Source organism: Mastomys coucha, unplaced genomic scaffold (assembly GCF_008632895.1).
Source record: "Mastomys coucha isolate ucsf_1 unplaced genomic scaffold, UCSF_Mcou_1 pScaffold21, whole genome shotgun sequence".
Taxonomy (NCBI): Eukaryota; Metazoa; Chordata; class Mammalia; order Rodentia; family Muridae; genus Mastomys; species Mastomys coucha.
The window spans coordinates 174,667,901-174,686,125 of NW_022196904.1; the positions used below are offsets into that span (position 1 = coordinate 174,667,901).

At 46.5% G+C, this 18,225-nt stretch overlaps 1 protein-coding gene across 1 annotated transcript in view; it reads right to left on the reverse strand.

The window, feature by feature from the left end:
• Got1 (glutamic-oxaloacetic transaminase 1) overlaps positions 1-17,986 on the reverse strand; it is a 26,452-nt gene extending 8,466 nt beyond the window's left edge. The window contains exons 1-5 of the mRNA XM_031390383.1: positions 17,719-17,986; positions 9,462-9,643; positions 2,239-2,362; positions 1,709-1,821; positions 1,351-1,455 (exon numbers count right to left, since the gene is read on the reverse strand). Coding sequence (XP_031246243.1) covers positions 1,351-1,455; positions 1,709-1,821; positions 2,239-2,362; positions 9,462-9,643; positions 17,719-17,836 — 642 coding nt within the window. The 5' untranslated portion in view covers positions 17,837-17,986. The remainder of the gene's footprint in view (positions 1-1,350; positions 1,456-1,708; positions 1,822-2,238; positions 2,363-9,461; positions 9,644-17,718) is intronic.
• Positions 17,987-18,225: the final 239 nt, after the last annotated feature.

Consider the following 18,225-nt stretch of genomic DNA (forward strand, 5'->3'; position numbering starts at 1 on the left):
CCGCCCCACCCCACCCCCACTCCCACCCCCGGTCAGATCCTGTAGCTCCCACACAGGCAACAATCTAACTTCTCTCCCAGCTGACTCAGCCAGCTTCCCTCAGGATCTATTCCACAGTGTTACTAGAGTAGACATCAGAACTCCAGGGAGTAGAGATTGTCTTCAGTTCCTTAAATGCTAACACGGTCCGCCTGGGTGGGGCTATTGCCACGCCCTCCGCTCCTCCTCCCCCACTTTTCTATCAGCTCCCTCCTACAAAGCTTTCGTATCTCCTCCTTTGAAAGACTTCTTTCAGGAAGCTTTAGCGGACCTCCAGGAATACAATCTGTACCGTTTACCCCACAAGACACACCCAAGCCTTATCTTACAATATTGGAATTCTTGAATACTACTAACTCCTTAGATCTTCCCAAAAAGGCTATAAGCTCTTCAGGGAAGAAAGGAGAGCATATATCTACGTTCACTATCAGATCCCAATGGTACCCAACACCTAACAGTTGCTTAATATGTATCCCACAAACACGTTGATGGAAAATATACACTTTGAGCTAGAAATTCTCATCTAGAAAGCAATTCTAAAGAGAGAGTTTTGCCAGGCGGTGGTGGCATGAACCTTTAATTATAGCACTCAGGAGGCAGAGGCAGGAGGATCTCTGTGAGTTCAAAGCCAGCTTGGTCTACAGAGCCAGTTCCAGGACAGCCAGGGCTATACAGAAAAACCTTGTCTCAAAAAAAAAAAAATAACAACCAAAAAACAAAAAACAAAAAACGATTAAAACAAAACAAAAGAGACAGAGAGAGAAAGAGAGAAAGAGAGAGAGAGCGCACATGCGTGCGTGCGTGCGTGCGTGCGTGCGTGTGTGTGTGTGTGTGTGTGTGTGTGTGTGTGTGTGTTTTACTACATAAATAAATCAGGTCAAGAAATCTGAAATTAAACATTCCTCAACCAATGTACCCAAGCCAAGATGGCATATCACCACAAAAGGACCATATGGCATGAAAAATGATGCTATAAGTCATTAAATATTGTTTAATTATATATTGTTAAGTATATAGAGAAATAAAGGGGGGAAATGCTGCAAAATAATATTAAGAAACTAATTGCTCCTTGTAGAACAGATATACATTTTGAAAACTGCACACTCTGATACTCCATCCACCAAAACCCTTCAACTAGTGTCTGTAGGAGTAATAAGATTTACAGTTAATATCTATTTTCTTCTCTGAACTTCTCTCCATTTCCCAGATCCTTCAGTAAGCAGGCTGTGCTTTTAAATAATTAAGAAATAACAACTAAATAAATGAATCCATGCATCCTCCTTAACAGAGATGCTCTGTAAGAGCCGTTACCTTCATGACAGCAGCGATCTGCTTCCACTCCTCTGGAGTCGGGTCGGTCCCTGTTGGGTTGTGTGCACAGGCATGGAGGACAAAGATGGAGAACTCAGGAGCACTCTGTGGAGAAGAAGGCTATGTCAGCTCCGACGGAGCAGGGATACCGGTCAGGAGATGGTCAGTAGCACACGGGTCACAGTGCAAGGGCAAGCATTAGCCATGTTCTCCGTGTCTCGCACGCCTCTCGTGTGCTACCTCGGAATCCACTCTCTGATTTGGAGAAAGTCTCAGGCTCTCTCATTCATCAACTGATCCAAACGCTTTTCCTGCTGCTCCTGAACAGAATCCTCTACTGCTCTTCTGTATCACCCACCTCCAGATCATTCAGGAAACCCTGGAGGTCAAGTCCTCTCTTCTCAGCATCCCAGTAGTGGTAGGACCGGATGTCTTTAAAGCCAGCAGCAGAAAACACAGCATTATGGTTCTCTGCGAAGCAAAGGGACAGATGTTAAGTGCTTTTCAAACACGACGTGGCAGAGTCAGAAGGAACATAGGTGAGCTTCGGGCCCTCAGGCTCAGTGTCCACTGGGCATTGTAGAGGCTAGCTATTGAGTTATACTAGGAACAAGTTCAACCAGTTATAAGAACTCCAGAACTGCCTGTCTCTTATGTCCACCGTTATGCAACCTAAGGATAGAATACAACCCAAGACTGTGGAGAATCTTGGGCAAAGGTGCAAATTGGAGCAGTGGCTTTCTCTGGCTGCTGCTAGAATCCAGTGCTCAACGACTCCCCAAAGATAGCCCTGCCAGGGATAGATTGCATCTTCCATGCAGTCACCAAGTATCATAAAGACAGCCCTCCTGGCTGCTTGGCTCAACCATCCACAGCTAGCAGGCTCACCCCAGGTTGGAGATGAGACGTAGATCGGTGTGTTCTTGTTGTCTGTACCATTGTACCATCGTCCTAAGAAGTCAGCTCCAATTCGAAGGGCGCCTGTCCCTCCCAAAGACTGAACACCTCCAACCTAAAAAGAGAAGGTTGTTGACAATGGTGAGATCAGCTAATATTCAAAAGAGTAAGACAATCATGATGACATACTTTGTCCTTTTTCTCTCGAAAGCCCCTTAAAGTGTATGAGTTCCTCAAAACTTCCAACAGTTACCGGAAGACCCTATTACTTGCTCAGATTTATATGTGGGGAAGCCAAGAGACAGAAAGGTAAGAGACGAAGTCCCTGCCCAGTCACCAGTGAGCAGGACAGCCAGGTCTTTGATCTCATAGTTCTGACTCCAGGAGGAACACAGGCAGAAGGACCTAGGCCACACTAATGTGTGCCTTGGAAGGGAAACCCAGCTGTTGAGCACCCATCCCAAGATCACCCCTTTCGGTATGACCCTGGACATTTACTTTAAGCTGGCCCTTGACTCCCATCTATCTATAGAACGCAGGTGTGTCTTAACCCCCGGAGCCGTGTTCTCTCAAATAAAGATGGCAGGCAGATTTTCCCCTCTTCTGTTCAATTTCCTCTCAGCCTAGATAGTCCTAATGTAGGTAATAATGAAAGTCCTGTTTTGCCATTTAGAAAAATACCTTCACCTAGAGTCCCATTTGGCCCTCACAGACTCTATAAAGTAAATAGATTAAGAGAAATCAATGGTTCACAAAAGGACACACAGTGGATGGGCATGAATGAGGTCTTCCAGCTCCTGGGTCTTCTGTACTGTCACTCCTTCCACTTGTCTTTGATCTGGCCCTTCAAATTCTAATGAGGCTTCACCACAACTCTTTCAATAGAGATAAAAGGCACAAATAAATTAAATGTTGCCTAAATGCCTACAAGATTAAGGAGAACAAAAGGATCACATAAAAAAGTCTGTAAGCAAAGGGAGGCAGCTAGGATGTCGTCCTTAGGGTTTCCATTGTTGTGAAGGGACACCATGACCAAGGCAACTCTTATAAAGGACAACATTTAATTGGGGCCGGCTTACAGGTTCAGAGGTTCGGTCCATTATCAACAAGGCAGGAAGCATGGCAGTGTCCAGGCAAACATGGTGCTGGAGGAGCCAAGAGTTCTACATCTTGATCGGAAGGCACCCAGAAGACTGACTCCCACATGGCTAGGAGGAGAGTCTCTAAGCCTACCTACCCCCATAGTAACGCACTTCCTCCAACAAGGCCGCATGCCTAATAGTGCAGCTCCTTAGTCAAACCGCCACAGATGTAGTACTAGAACATTTACCTAACACATTAAGGGCTCTGGGTCCAACCCCCTAAAGAGAGAGGCAGACAGCGAGAGACAGAGAGAATGCAAGTGCCAGGCAGTAGAGGCACACATCTTTAATCCCAGCACTCAGGAGGCAGAGGCAGGTGGATCTCTTTGAGTCTGAAGCCAGCCTGGTCCACACAGTGAGTTCTAGAACAACCAGGGCTGTTACACAGAGAAACCCTGTCTCAAAACAAAACAAAGCAAAACAAAACAACAAAAGAAGAGGAGTGTGGTTTGAATGGAAAATGTCCACCACAGGCTGAGGTGTCTGACAGACATGTGATCCCAGTAGATAGTGCTGTGGGGGTGTATGTAACCTTAGCAGGTACAGTAATCACTGGGGAAGGGCTTTGAGCGTTTATGCTGAACTCCACCGTTCATTCTCTGCTTCCTGTACACAGCGGAAGATGTAACTCTCAGCTCCCTGCCACACCTCCCTTTCTCTAAGGACCCGACCTCTCCGGAACCACAGGCCAAAATGAACTCTTTCCTCCATAAGATGCCTTTGGTCCTGGTGTTTTATCATAGTACCAAAAAGTAACTGATGCCAAGGGACACATAGCAGTCTCCTAACATTGGCAACTTCGTGAAAGACGCTAGGGATAGTTGGAGTAGAAAGAGAGGGACTTTGTTCTGTGAGTTGGTTTTCTTTAAGGTGTGTGTTTGGGTGGGGATATATGTGTGTATGCATGCCCACAGAGGCCAGAAACAGGTTTTGAAACACTTGGAGCTGGAGTTACAGGCATGTGTAAGCTGCCCAGTGTGAATGCCATAGGAACATGTCAGATATCATACTTTGCTCATATTATTTCTCTGTGAGGTGAGCAGAGCCCATCAGAAGCTGTTTGCCGCCAGGGTCACACATCACCTGGGTTCCATAGCAACTCTCACCATATCTGATACACACCACCATACAAGCTCCTGCCGGACTGGCTGAAGAGAGAACCTAGTGTGGAAAAGACGCAAGGCAGGGCAAAATCCCCGGACTCCTTGAGGCCAGGGCCAAAGTAGGAGACTGAGAGCTCACTACAAGGAAAGGAATAGAGTCAGGTCTACTGTGGCTACCTGCCATGCCTGCCAAAGCTCAGTAACGGCAGAGCCTGAGACACTGCTCTAAGGACATTTTGTCTGAATCCTAAAGTCTGAGAACAGAAGAATAAGAAGAAGCAGTGAGGGTCCCAGAAACTGGGCTCCTTCAAAGCAGGTGGTAATGTTAAATTTCAAGAGGGATGCTGTCTAAGGAAGACGGTGTTACCATTTCCCTTCTCCTCCATTCTCCGAGTCTTGTCTCCACTTCCCCTTCTCCTATGCTGGCCACTCCAGTGAAAACTGAATCCAGCCTCCCTCCCTTCCCCATGACTAACATGCCTCCTCTTCCTCTCTTTCTACAGCATTTGACAAGTTTAACACAGTAAACAGAAGGAGGGGCTGACTCTGTGGTCACATGTACATTTGGTCACTGCTGGTCCTAGCATCTAGCAACGTGCCGGCTCTTCTGACAAGTGACTAACTCAAACATCCGAGACCCTTAGAAGTTCTGTGAGCTAACTGTGGCACATGTACAAAATGAATAAGCAAGCCATGATCCCTAGCCAGGATCACAAAGTATGAGAGAAAAAAGCCTTTAAAAAATCAGACATTGGAAGGAGCTGGAGACATGGCTCAGCAGTTAAGAGCACTTGCTGCTCTTGCACAGGACCTGGTTTCAGTTCCCTACACTCACATGGTGACCCACAGCCATCTGAATCTCCAGTTCCAGAGGATCTGAAACATTCTTCTGACCTCCACGGGCATCAAGCATGCACGTGACACATGTACACATGCAAGTGAAATACTCTCACATATGAAATAAAATAAAGATGTTATTAATTTAGGCATTAGAGTAAAGCCACAGTGAGTTCGGCTATTCCCAGACTTCAAACGGCCACGTCATAATTCAGAGAACATAAATAACCAGCCACGCCTGAGAAAGTGAACGATTCAGCACAGAAGTGACCCTTGATCGGGTCTTGAAGGTCTCAGAGGTGCGAACTAGAGAGTCAGTGAAGCAAGGAAGGCATTCTCGGCAGAGGGAAAAGCCAGGCATGGGTTCCGAGTCCTGATAGGCCTACAGGTCTGCGAACAGCAACACTCTTCACTCTTAGACTGGCAGGATCCCAAAGGGATAACAGGGAGAGAGATGCCAAGCTCAGAGACTGAACCCTACTCTGAAGGCAGCAACGAAAGTGTGCCGTGTAGAGGATGGGAACAGGTCGCACCATTAGCTCTTTTTATAAGGAGGATCTCTCTACTTGTAGTGTGGAAAATGTTCTGAAATGAAAAGGAGACGAGAGGCTGGAAGGCCAATGAGGCTACTACCAGAATCTACACGGGCTGATGGTTGGCTGAACTAAGATTGTGGCCCAGGGATGCACAAGATGTCCAGGAAAAAAAGAATGGCTCAGAGCTCAGGAGCAGCGGTACCCAGCATGATGCAGATGCCGGGAAGTATCCCTGAAACAGGAACTTTACATATCTGATACCACAAAGACTGTCCTTTAAGTTTGTTCTGTAATCAAAACACAACAAAGATGAACTAGACCATGCAGGGAGAGTATGTTCCCAGGTCAAGGCAAGGCCGTGAGCCCCAGGACAGGTTCTTACAGTCTTAGGAGGTCAAAACCCAGATCCATGGACAGAGGAACACTGTCAACAAAGTATCCATGCTGAGAATAGTTTTCTTAGAAAAGCAGCTCCCCCAATATGGCCTCTGATTTGCCAACAGCAGCTCCAGTGATTAATCTCCAGCGTATGCAGAGAGAGGTACCCCACTGCCGGTTGCTCGAGTTCCCCACTTTCAAATTTAAGACTGTCTACTTTTGGATTGTGGTAAATGCAGAAGCTTGCAACTGGTCAAACTGCAGAGAGTAAACGTCAGTGGAGTGTTGAGCCACAAATGGGACATCTACAACACACTAGCACACACACACACACACACACACACACACACACACACACACGGCTCAGGGACCACTGAGGAGGGAGCAGAAGGTTTTTAAGGGCCAGAGGTTGGAGAGGAATGGAACACAACTGTGTGCTCTGGACAGGCAGGACAGGACGCTTCCTCCCACGGACACACAGCAGTGCCGCTCTCCTATGTAAGATCAAGCAAGCCATCACTCCAGCATGCGGCCCCACCCCTAACTGAGGGGCTATGGAGTCTTGCTGGCTTCTGAGAGAAGGAAAGGTCAGTCTTTGTTAAGGCTGTGGCTCCTGGTGGGCAGCATGGTTGGCCTCACGCTCCGACGGAGTTTATGGGCAGCACAAACTGAACTCCCTGTATTGGTTTTTTTGAAGACACAGAATCGGGAGGGGTCTGTGAGAAACAGAGATGGGTATGACCCAAAATACACTGCATGAAATTCTCAGAGGAGCGATAAAATGTATAGATTTTAAAACAGACTGCCCACCTTCTGTCTGGGGAAACACAGGATTTTCAGGGCAGCTCTTCCACACCACCCTCTACCCCCGGCACACAAATCCCACACCTTCCATTCCCCGAGGCAAGACAAAGCCATACACAGAAATCTAGTGCGAACTTTGATTAATTACTTGCTTAATCAGTGGCCTGGGTTCCAAGACCTTCAGCCCAGAGCCTCCCTGCCTCAAGACACCTGCAGGAGACCAAGCACGTCAGCCACCTTTACCTTCTCCTTGCCATTCGGCTTATCAGAGCATCTGGAAAAGAAAAACCCTGCTGCAAACAACAGGTGAGGAACTCCTCAAGTGACTCAACATGTGGCCCTCACCACTAGTGAACCGTGGCCTGCATCACAACGTGGCCTGGGGGAGTGAGGAGCGCAGCTGATTTCAATTACACAACACCTAACCGGACTCTTGCTCTCCCCGCCCACCCAGTGAGCCAGGTTTGCCGTGCTCAAACAATGCTTTCCTTAGGTAACCCTTGCACAAACTGTAGCCTTCAGGCGAGTCTCTGTACAACCGAGAGACTTGCTTCTGCCCACCGCTGTCCCTGGGCCACCCCACACACCCCTGTCCCAAGAACAGGATCGATGTTTTCTTATCTTCTCTACTTTGTGGTTTTTTTTTCAAACCTAGATATAGTTTGGAGTCAATGGGGGCACCTTTTTTTTTTAAAAGATTTATTTATTATTATAGATAAGTACACTGTTGCTGTCTTCAGACACACCAGAGAGTGTCAGATCTCATTATGGGTGGTTGTGAGCCACCATGTGGTTGCTGGGATTTGAACTCAGGACTTTCGGAAGAGCAGTCAGTGCTCTTTAACCACTGAGCCATCTCGCCAGCCCAATGGGGGCACCTTTTAAAAACACTCCCAAATCAGGTTGGTAGTAGCGCACACACTCTAATCCCAGCACTTGGGGGGCAGAAGCAGAAGGATTTGAGGCCAGCCTAGTCTACAGAATGAGTTCCAGGACAGCCAGGGCTGCATAGAGAAACCCTCTCTTTAAAAAAACAAACAAACAAACAAAACAAAAAACAAAAAACAAAACAGGGGATTAGAGAGATGGCTCAGTGGTTAAGAGCACTGACTGCTCTTCCGGAGGTCCTGAGTTCAAATCCCAGCAACTACATGGTGGCTCACAACCATCCGTAATGAGATCTGACGCCCACTTCTGTGTGTCTGAAGACAGCTACAGTGTACTTATATATAACAATAAATAAAAAAATCTTAAAAAGAAAAAAAAGAAGGGGGGGAACTCCCACTGGGGTTGTGGGAAGAAAGAGGGCAATGCCCCTTCAAGATTCTGATTAGATTGGCTTGGCAGGGGTTCGCAGGGTCCAGCTTACACCTTGCAAGTAATACTAACATTCAGTAAGAGCTGAGAGCCGGAGTCCCGGCTAGGCACACATTTGCAGCCCCAAGGGTCTCCCCATGCCCTGAGTCTCTCCATCAGCACTTCCCACCATACACACCCTCCCTCACAATGTCTGCTCCTAACACACACTCCTTCTCACACACTTCTGTAGTTAGAGCACAGGCCTCTCAATGAAAGTGCCTGAGGGAAAGGCTACAGGGGTTACCACAGGTAAGAAAGAGTGGAGAATTCTGAGCTACAGGGGTTACCGCAGGTAAGAAAGAGCAGGGAATTCTGGTTCTTGAAGGTTGAGGGATCACTGACACCTTCTGAGAATCTGGGTTAAAATAAGGAAGTTTTTCCCCAGAAATAAACAAAATTCTGTATATAATTTCAGAGGAAAGCAAGAACCCCTGATGGGATTATGAGCTACAAATTCCTCTCTTTCCAAATTCAAGATACAGAGACCAAGTAGATAAAATGATTTATTTGCCTATAGCCAAAAGCAGTGGCAGAGATACACCTCTGAACTCTTCAGAGTCCATTAACTTCTCTCTTTGCTTGGCTTTTCCAGTAACAACTTCAATGCCAGCGGTTGAAATCTGATACTGTACTGGACAAAACTGACTAAGTGAAGCTGAGCTCTGGATACGGCCAAAATTATCCCCTTACACTGACTTAAGAGTCCTGGCTGCTCTTCCAGAGGACCCAGGTTCGATTCCCAGCACCCACATAGCAGTTCACAGTCATCTGTAACTCCAGTCTCAGGGGATCCAATACCCTCTTCTGGCCTCCTTGGGCACCAGGCACTCACATATAGCACAGGAATTACATGCAAGCACAATACTCATGCACATAAACTAAATAAAAATTGAAAAGAGGCCAGCTTACCTTCAAAGAAATAAATAACAAAAAATGTATTTTCCAAGAATTCTCAAGACGTAACTTTGAATGCTTTCAAGCAAATTGAACTTTTAATCTTTTCTTTTTAGACATTTCCGGTTCCTAACAAGAAACCGTCCACACCCCACACTCACCCGATTCTCCCTGATAGCTGGGCTGTTATCTCCGAGTACTAGGCGAGAAGCACAGCTCCGGAACTCCGCCAGGCCCAGGATCGGCAGGTACTCGTGGTTGAGACTATAGTCATTAGCAATCTTCTGCTCCACCTTCCTTACCACTGGCAAAACCCAGGGCTGAGATTCATCCGTGCGGTATGCTGAGTACGGAAAAAAGAGATGCACATGAACACCAGGCATCGTCCAAGCCAGCTTGTGTGTAACTATGGACAGAGAAAATTCCACCACCCTCTAGCCAAAGCAGGACACAGACAGAAACATAAAGTGCGTTCACTTGCTGCATCAAGTCCTGGGTTAGCGCTGAGCCCACAGGACAGCCTCGCTTCTCCCCACCCCCACCCCCATTCGGATTATACAGCTTTTAATGTGATCTCCAGAACTGGGGTGCTGAAATAAAATTGGGATGCACAAACTCCGGTCAAGCGAGAGAGGGGCGGTGTCTGTGAATGGAAGCCATCTCTTCGATCAAGTCTCTATAATCAATGGCCCAGAGATTCCATCCCCATGCTTCCCAAAAGCGTTCCAGAAAAGCCTAGGTTGGACGTGTCCAAACTGCAGCCCACAGCCTGCATGTGTCTCAGGATAGCTTATCAACATGACCCGACAGGTTTATAGACAGTGACAACGTCGTCATAATGCAATGTCAAAAGGGTTGGATGCGTCTGGCTTGGGGCTTCTTCACAAAAATCTCTGCACCCCCAAACACAAGCACGGTGAAAGGAGGAGAGAAACAAGGAATGTCTGCCTTCTTCAGGTGACATAAAAATGCAGAAATGTGTCACACAGGAAGCCTATGTCCTGTGCCTGGAGCACAGACACCGGATACACAACGGTCAAGGACCCACTTAAACACATCTTTGTCCTCTCTGCATATTTTGAAATCAGCCAGTGTTTACATTTTCACTGTTCAGACACACTCGCTGCCTCTCATGGCCTCGCACTGATCTAATTTTATCTAGTTCATGACATTCAATCAGGCTACGCAGAAAACTTCTAGGCATTCCTTCAACATTCTAGTGCATTTAGCATATTTTCGGGCTGCTCTGACCTCTCCTCCTTCCCAATTCCCCCTACACTGCTCTAAAGTTATCCTGAATTCTGCAGGCAGCTGCTTTGGCCTTGACCGGAGCCAGTAATCTCTGAGCTGATCCCCACCGAGGTCACTTCCATCTCTACTGAGTGACATAGCAACCCTATGTCTGAGCAGGTGAGGCCAAGCTCTCAGAGTGATTCTGACTAAATTGTAAACTCCTGTATATCTCAGGGTGTCTTCCGGAACAACACACATTAACTATAAAGATTTTAGCTTAGCCCAAATGTAAACACTTAATGTGACATTAAACACCACAGTGCCAGCCTTCTGCTCCTGGGCACAAAGGGACAACCTGCTCATCTCTATTGCTAGCATGCATATTCTTTTATAAAATATGGATCATACCATCATAGGGTTCACAACATGCATGTTTCTTTCCCACTTAATTCTATGTTAGAGGTATCTTTTTAATTAGCTTGTGAAACTAATGGGGCTTCATTTATTTGATTTTATTGTATGTACATTGGTGTGAGGGTGTCAGACCCTTTAGAACTGTAGTTATAGACAGTTGTAAGCTGCCATCTGGGTGCAGGGAATTGAACCCCGGTCCTTTAGAAGAACAGACAGTTAACCTTAACCACTGAGCCACCATCGCTCCAGCCCTTTTATTTGTCAGTATCATCCTGATAGGTGATGTATCTTTATGCTCCCACTCTGCCCTCTGCATTCCAAATCCCCCTCCCTACACACAACTGTTGTTGGTTTCCTACGCATCGCCCAGAATTTCCCCACAACACACAGGCAAATTTGGCTTCCTGCATTTGGCATTATACAGCAGCAGCATGTTATACGGTGTCCTGTTCCTTGCTTCTGCCGCTTGACGGTCTCTTCTTGTTTCTGCACAGAAAGATTCTTTGTTCTTTTTCACAGCTGCTTAACTGACGAATAAACCAGACTTTATTTTGACAGCCTCACATTGGACATTCAAGTTGTTTTCTATGTAGGTTATTAAAACAATTGTTTACTATGTCAGCTATTAGAACAGCACTTTAGTGAACCAGCCCATATACGTGTCGTGTCATGTTTCGACAAACACATCTGTAAGATGCAGGCTTGAAATGGACGTGCTGATGGATGCGTGTTTGGACAGATCCTTCCAAGTTGGTCTCCACGACAACCATCAATTCACATGAACCAGCAACGTGAAGAGCGTCAGCTTCTCCACCCCCGCCCCGCCCCCCAACAGCTTCACCCCGTGAATTCCCAGTACGAATGTGCACTTTGTGTCAAGGCAGTTCCATTTGCATTTCTCTTATTATAAATCCAAATGGAAACTCTTCATATGTTGAGCCTTCTATGCCATAACACTCTTTCCTACGTAAGAATTACTATTAACTGTGATTTCAAGTATCTGCTATTAGAAACATTGTGTTACTGGAGAGATGGCTCAATAGTTACGAGCACTGACTGCTCTTCCAGAGGACCTGAGTTCAATTTTCAGCAACCACATAGTGGCTCACAACCATCTGTAATGGAACCCAACACCCTCTTCTGATGTGTCGGAAGACAGCAACAGTGTATACATATACATAAAATAAATAAATATTTTTTTTAAAAAAGAAACATTGTGTTGAATATCCCTATATCAGTAAGTATGGATATAATATAGTTCTAAGAAATACTTCTAAGTGTAAAACTACCAAGCCAAAATATATACAACAAACAAAACACTTTTGCATTTTAAGTCCATTTTGGTTCATTTATTATTTTTAATAAAAATAAGTGTTTTCTATTCCTTCAGATAACTATATTTCCAGAAATGAGTCATCTATAGGTCCAGGAAATATATCAGTGCATAACAGAAATGTGGACTGGAATGGTCCCTCACTACCTAGAGTCTAGTCTTTGGGCTGGTGAATAAATCTTAGAATATGACTCATAGCATTTACATACCCTAACTGCCTTCAACATATATTAAAAGTTTACTTAACCAGGTGGAACCTGATTGGGTTTCTTTAAAGACATATCAAAATACCTCCTTCTGAGGAAGAGCTGCTCTCGGTAGAGACCACCGGGTCAGATCGGAGGCTAACACTGCAACGTGCTCCTGAAAGTCTCTGGGGGATTTGAGTTTAGATGGCGTGTTATTACTGTGAAGGTCCTTAATTCTACCAAATCTTCTTCCTTTGGAACCCAATGTTAATGTTGGGAAACTTGGTACCTGCACCAGTCCCTGCGAGCAGAGCTGAATAAACTAGATGGTGTGTACAGAGACAGTTATAAAGTGATGCTCTCCTGTTGGGAGTCCTACCACTAAAGGCCATTTCAAAAGGGGGCTCCCAGAGTCACGGAATGGATGCATGCCTGCACCTACCCAGAAAGGATACCATCTAGACTCACCACAAGTCAGAAAAGTCAGTCCAGATATAACATAGCTACGCTGCATGTTTGTATCTATGATAATGTCATTCCTAAATGATCGTAAAAACATATAGGAGAAAGAAAAAGCCACTGTGCTGTTGTTATATACTCTGACCATCACCCTGCCCAAAAGAAAACCACCCTGCATACTCAAGAGTGAGGTTAACTATACAGTGAGAAGAGGAGAATTGCCCAATTCAGCAGCCCCCTTCCCGATCTCTCCCAGGTTCAGTTCTGGGCATACCTTGGTGTGCTGGCCATCCGTACAGCAGGAATCCAGACTTCTCTGGGTGACCGGAGCAAGGAAGGCAAGCATGACAGCCAGCCACCGTTCCTCCTCTCCTGTAGAGTGCTTATGCCTGTCCTGTTTTATTCCCGTTGCCCTTTCCTCCTGTCACCTACTCAGCATTCAACAAGCACTCACCCACTGTGCCAGGCACTGGCCAGAAGCAGCTACACCAAGATATGCCCTGTCCTCCAGGAAAAACACCGCATGCTGAGGCTTTAAATCCCCATGGTGGGTCAGGGAAGATCTTACAGAGGATGAAGTTCATTCGAGCAGTGAATAAGGAAGGGTTTAAAAGGTAGACAGGGGAAGAGGGGTGTTCCAGTCTGAGGGGCACCTTTGCAAGGCCCTCAGTAGCAGGACAGCATTGCCGTTTGGGGCACTGCACTTTTGTGTCTCCTGAGCAGGCTCAGTGGAGGAACCTTTCGGTGGGGGAGTTTCTTTCAAGGCTCTTCTGTTTTCATGGGAACATCCAAAAGGAGTGACACCAACAGCTGTATATTTACAGACTCATCTGAGCGGCATCACAAAGTCAAACCCCAGAGGACCGTGAGCAGAAGGCTCCGGAAATGATCCAGAAGAGAAATAGCGAGGTCCCGAAACAAGGCAACGATGGTGGGATAAAGGAATGGGAAGATAAGCAGACGGACCTCTGAGGATGTGACAAAACCAAGAACCCAAAGACCAGACTCATACAGGCGGGACCAAGGAAAGGGTGGCTGGTGATCCTACTATCCATCGAGTCTGGACAATGCATGGGTGGTGGGTAGGGAGCTGGTGAACATATGGCAGTAATAAGAAGGGCTCTAGGCGAGGAGACCCAGGATGGTGAGCTCTCATAATTATAGACACTCCTGGAAACTGAAGCCACCGTAATAACAAGGATTTACTAAATACTTCATACATTTCTTTACTCTCGTTTAATTATTTTAACAAGCCACAAAATACATAGGTATTAGGAATCTGGAAACTGAGGCCAGAAATTATTTGCCAAAGATCATAAAGATAATAAGAGTTAGGCTGATAACTACAGAATTCAACAAAAGCTTGTGCTCGGGCTCTGTCTGTCTCTGTCTCTCTCCCTCTCTCCTCTCCCTCCCCACCCCACTCTGTAACAGGCAGTGCCTAAGGAAATTCTAAGGCCCTCAGCCTAGAGAGTTGGATCGGGCAGAACCTTCTTATCAGCACACCGCTGAGCTCTGTGACCTATGCATGTCCTTTCTTCCTGAGTAAGCTTCCAGGGCAGTCACAAGGGTTACAGACAAGCCCAGCAGTCTAGTTTGCAGAGAGGAAGAACAGAGAATTAAATGGTTGAACTAGCGCCTTCATCCCCATGAAGGTTCGCCTTCCCTCACCTCCCGGCACCCAAGAGCCCATGCACACGAGCCTCTAAGTCCTTTTCCAACTTCTGCTCTGAGAAACACCCATACATATCACCTAACCAAAAATCCCATCTCAAGAGGTGAGAAAGCACATCAAAAACTACTAAACTAGACCAAAAGAAAGAAGGATAAGTTCTCATTTTAAAAGAGGGGGAGAGAGACTGGCTTTTTTAAAGAGAGAAAGAGAGAGATGGCTCCACTTCTCAGTGCCTACCACACACATGTAAGATCTGACTTCAGATCCCGGGCACCCACATAAAGAGCTGGGCATGGGAGTGTAACCCTAGAGCTCCAGGCAGTGGAGACAGGCAAATCCCTGAGATCGCTGGCCAGCTAGTCACACCATCAGTGAGCATTAGGTTCGGTGAGAAACACTGTCTCAAAAGATGAAGTAGAAGCAGTAGTGTAAGACACTCAGTGTTAACAGCTGGACTCCACACAAATGCATGCATGCACGCGCGCACACACACACACACACACACACACACACACACACACACACGGTAAAAAAAATAAATAAATAAACTTTGCATCATGTTGGACTTGTGTCTCACTGTCCTTAGTTTTGAGAAACACTAAGCCCACCAGCTCCATAAACTTAACAGTGAAAACTGGGACCCGCTGCTCTGTTTACTGACAAGAAAGCTATTGAAATCAGTCCAGCGAGAAGACAAAAATCTCCCGGGAAGCTATCTGCAAATAGGAGCCAGCTAATGAGATTACAGGTTATTCTAAAACTGCCCAGCACTGCTAGCTAGAACCTGAGAGGGAACACTTCAATTACCTTTGGCCTTGGGAGGAGCAACCTTCTCAATCAGTAATTAATTAATTCCCTTTACAGAGAGTGTGCTGAGGTGTGTGTGTAAGTATGACAGGACAGACACATGCAGAAAGAGACCTTTCATTCCCGTTTCGATTACTCCTATGTGAGCATCTATCTCCCACACAGAACAGGTCAAGGTAATGATCACATAGGCCTCTATGCAACGCATTTCTTTACAGATCACACTTCGAACACAAAATTGTTCCTGGTTTACTGATCCTTGGTTAATTGATGGGGGTCAATACAATTACCTCACACTGTAACACTTCCCTATTAATAGAATCCCGGAGGTGCTGGGAAACCCTCGAGTGGACTTTTGATAAATTCTAATTGTCATTCATTCCTGGTACCTCATTCTTCCTCAGCTTCAAAGACATTAGATAACCTTTGTCAGAGCCATGGGCACCCAGGTCCCATGCCTCTTCTCTCTGCAGGTTACTGGTTACCTCCAGACCAGCTGAAAGTATACCGAGCAGAGAAGATTCCAGAAACCTTGAGGCCTGAGGCCTGCCTAGAATCCCAGCTCTCTCATCTAGGGGTCAAACTATACTTTCTCCCTGGGCTTCAGCCTCCTTCCCTGCAAGCAGGAGAGCTAGAAAGAAACTGCCCAGAATTGCTGTAGGTAGAACATATATTTACATGCATAACTCATTTGCTTGTGTTCTTAGGTTCCCAGAAACAGGGACAAAGGCACGTCACTACTGAGATGAGTATCTGAGCCTAAGGGTGACTCGGGTCATCCGGACTGGAGGTTTTCCTGTGCAGGAATATTTTATTTCTGAACCGACGTCATAAATTTCATCTTTCAGTCCTTAGGCTGGATATTTTTATTCAACTTCTTTCAAGAGACCCACTCAAAGAAACGACAAACAATAACAAATAGCTCACATTTACATAACTCCTACTTATACACCAGACCCCACACAAAGCACTGATTGCATTAATCCACCAAACCCTGCAAGACGGCTCAAGCAATGGACCCTGCTAGCTGGCTCTTCTATCTATATCAGGCTGTAAATAAACACTTGGAGGTTCCAGGCTGGATTTAAATAAAGAGCTTATACGGTGATCATTGTGATTTTTATTCAAGACAATCTTTCAGTATGTCACCTGTTCTGGGGGCTGCTAAAAACATCAACATTCTCTTCATTGGCAAAACAATGAATACTGGCCTTTTTATGTTTTATTTTGAAAACTTTCAAACAGACATAGAAGTTGAGAAAATGGTATCTATCATTTATGTCCAGATAAAACAGCACTTTAGGATTTTCTCTCAGCCCCTCCTATTCCTTGATGAAATCTGTGTGTCAGTGTGTGTCAGTGTGTGTGTGTGTGGGAGAGAGAGAGAGAGAGAGAGAGAGAGAGAGAGAGAGAGAGAGAGAGAGAGAGAGAGAGAGAGAGAGAGAGAGAGAGAGAGAGAGAGAGAGAGAGAGAGAGAGAACAAGGGCTATGTTTGCAATTCTCTCTAAGAACCTAGATTCTGAACCCCCTTCCCCGCGGCACCCTCTGCTTCAAACCAATTCCATTTCTTCTTTCTAACCTTCTACCGCTTTCAGTTCGGGTTGGTCCCCTGCTGAGGACATCATTCAGCCCACTTTTCTCTCCTTGACTGGCCTCTGCACGTGGCCAAATGCAAACCAAGCTCCGTAGAGCATCAAACATCAAATTGCCAGTTATGACAAAGTCGCTAGAGTTAGAGGGCTTTAGAGACTTTACAACACAAACGACCTTGGCAGAAGGCTAACTTGGTTCAAGGCAAACAATCAGGAAATGAGGACCCAGATGTGAGGCCTGAGCCGAGCTTCACCTCATCTGCTCCACTCTGAGAATAAACCAAACCTACATTTCCCCCATGTGGGTTAACACTTCCTAAGTGGAGTCTGCTACTCGCTCAACCCGCGCCACAGCTCTATTAAGCTAACAGCTCTTTCATTCCCAGTTCCAGCTGAACATGACGCTAAAGCCGCCAGACTTCTCTCTCCTTACCATCCCATCGTTGCTTTAGAACAAGTACTATAAAGAACAAAGGGTGGAGAAACAAAAACTACATTTGTGTCCCAGATGTTACTCCTGTTCTGCGTGACCTTGAACACCACCTCTTTCCAAGGACTCTGTATCGCCATCTGCAAAATGGGTAGGTTGGTGATGGCCTCGTGGTCCCAGCCTTCTGTCCTCGGCTTCCCCTCATGGAGGCACCAAACTAAGTCTCAGTTCCTCCTTCGCCCACCTCCCCCCAAGGCTGCTCGCATTCCAGGGCACCGCATCCTTACCTCCCACGCCGAGGTTAACCTTGCGGGGATCTGGATCATCCCGGAAGTCAGCAGTGAGTTTAAAGACCAGAACCGGCGGGGCTTGCGGAACCTGGGCAAAGATTGATGGAGGCGACATCGCGACAGAATGTGCCTAGACCTCGAGCACGAGCCGGGAGCCGCTCTGTGCGGTGCGGGGTCCGGTGACTGGAGGAGACTCTCACCTTCGCCGGCGGGCGGGGCAGCCCGCGGCTTCCAATGGCCGAGCCGCGTCCGGAGCTTGGCAACGCGGTTAACCAATCACAACCTTCCGACTAAGAAGGGTTAGGCGGGAGAAGCCTCTATTAGCCAATTCGAGAAGAGGATCTTATCGGAGGCTTGTATGATGCAACCAATGCGATGTACACCGGAGGAGGTGTGGGCAGAGACTAGGATGATTGGCGTAGCGTGTTCCAATCGCTGAGGCTTTTATTCCTTGGGGTGATGAGGATGGTGCGGGTGGCGGGAGTCCCCAGAGGACAGCCTCCT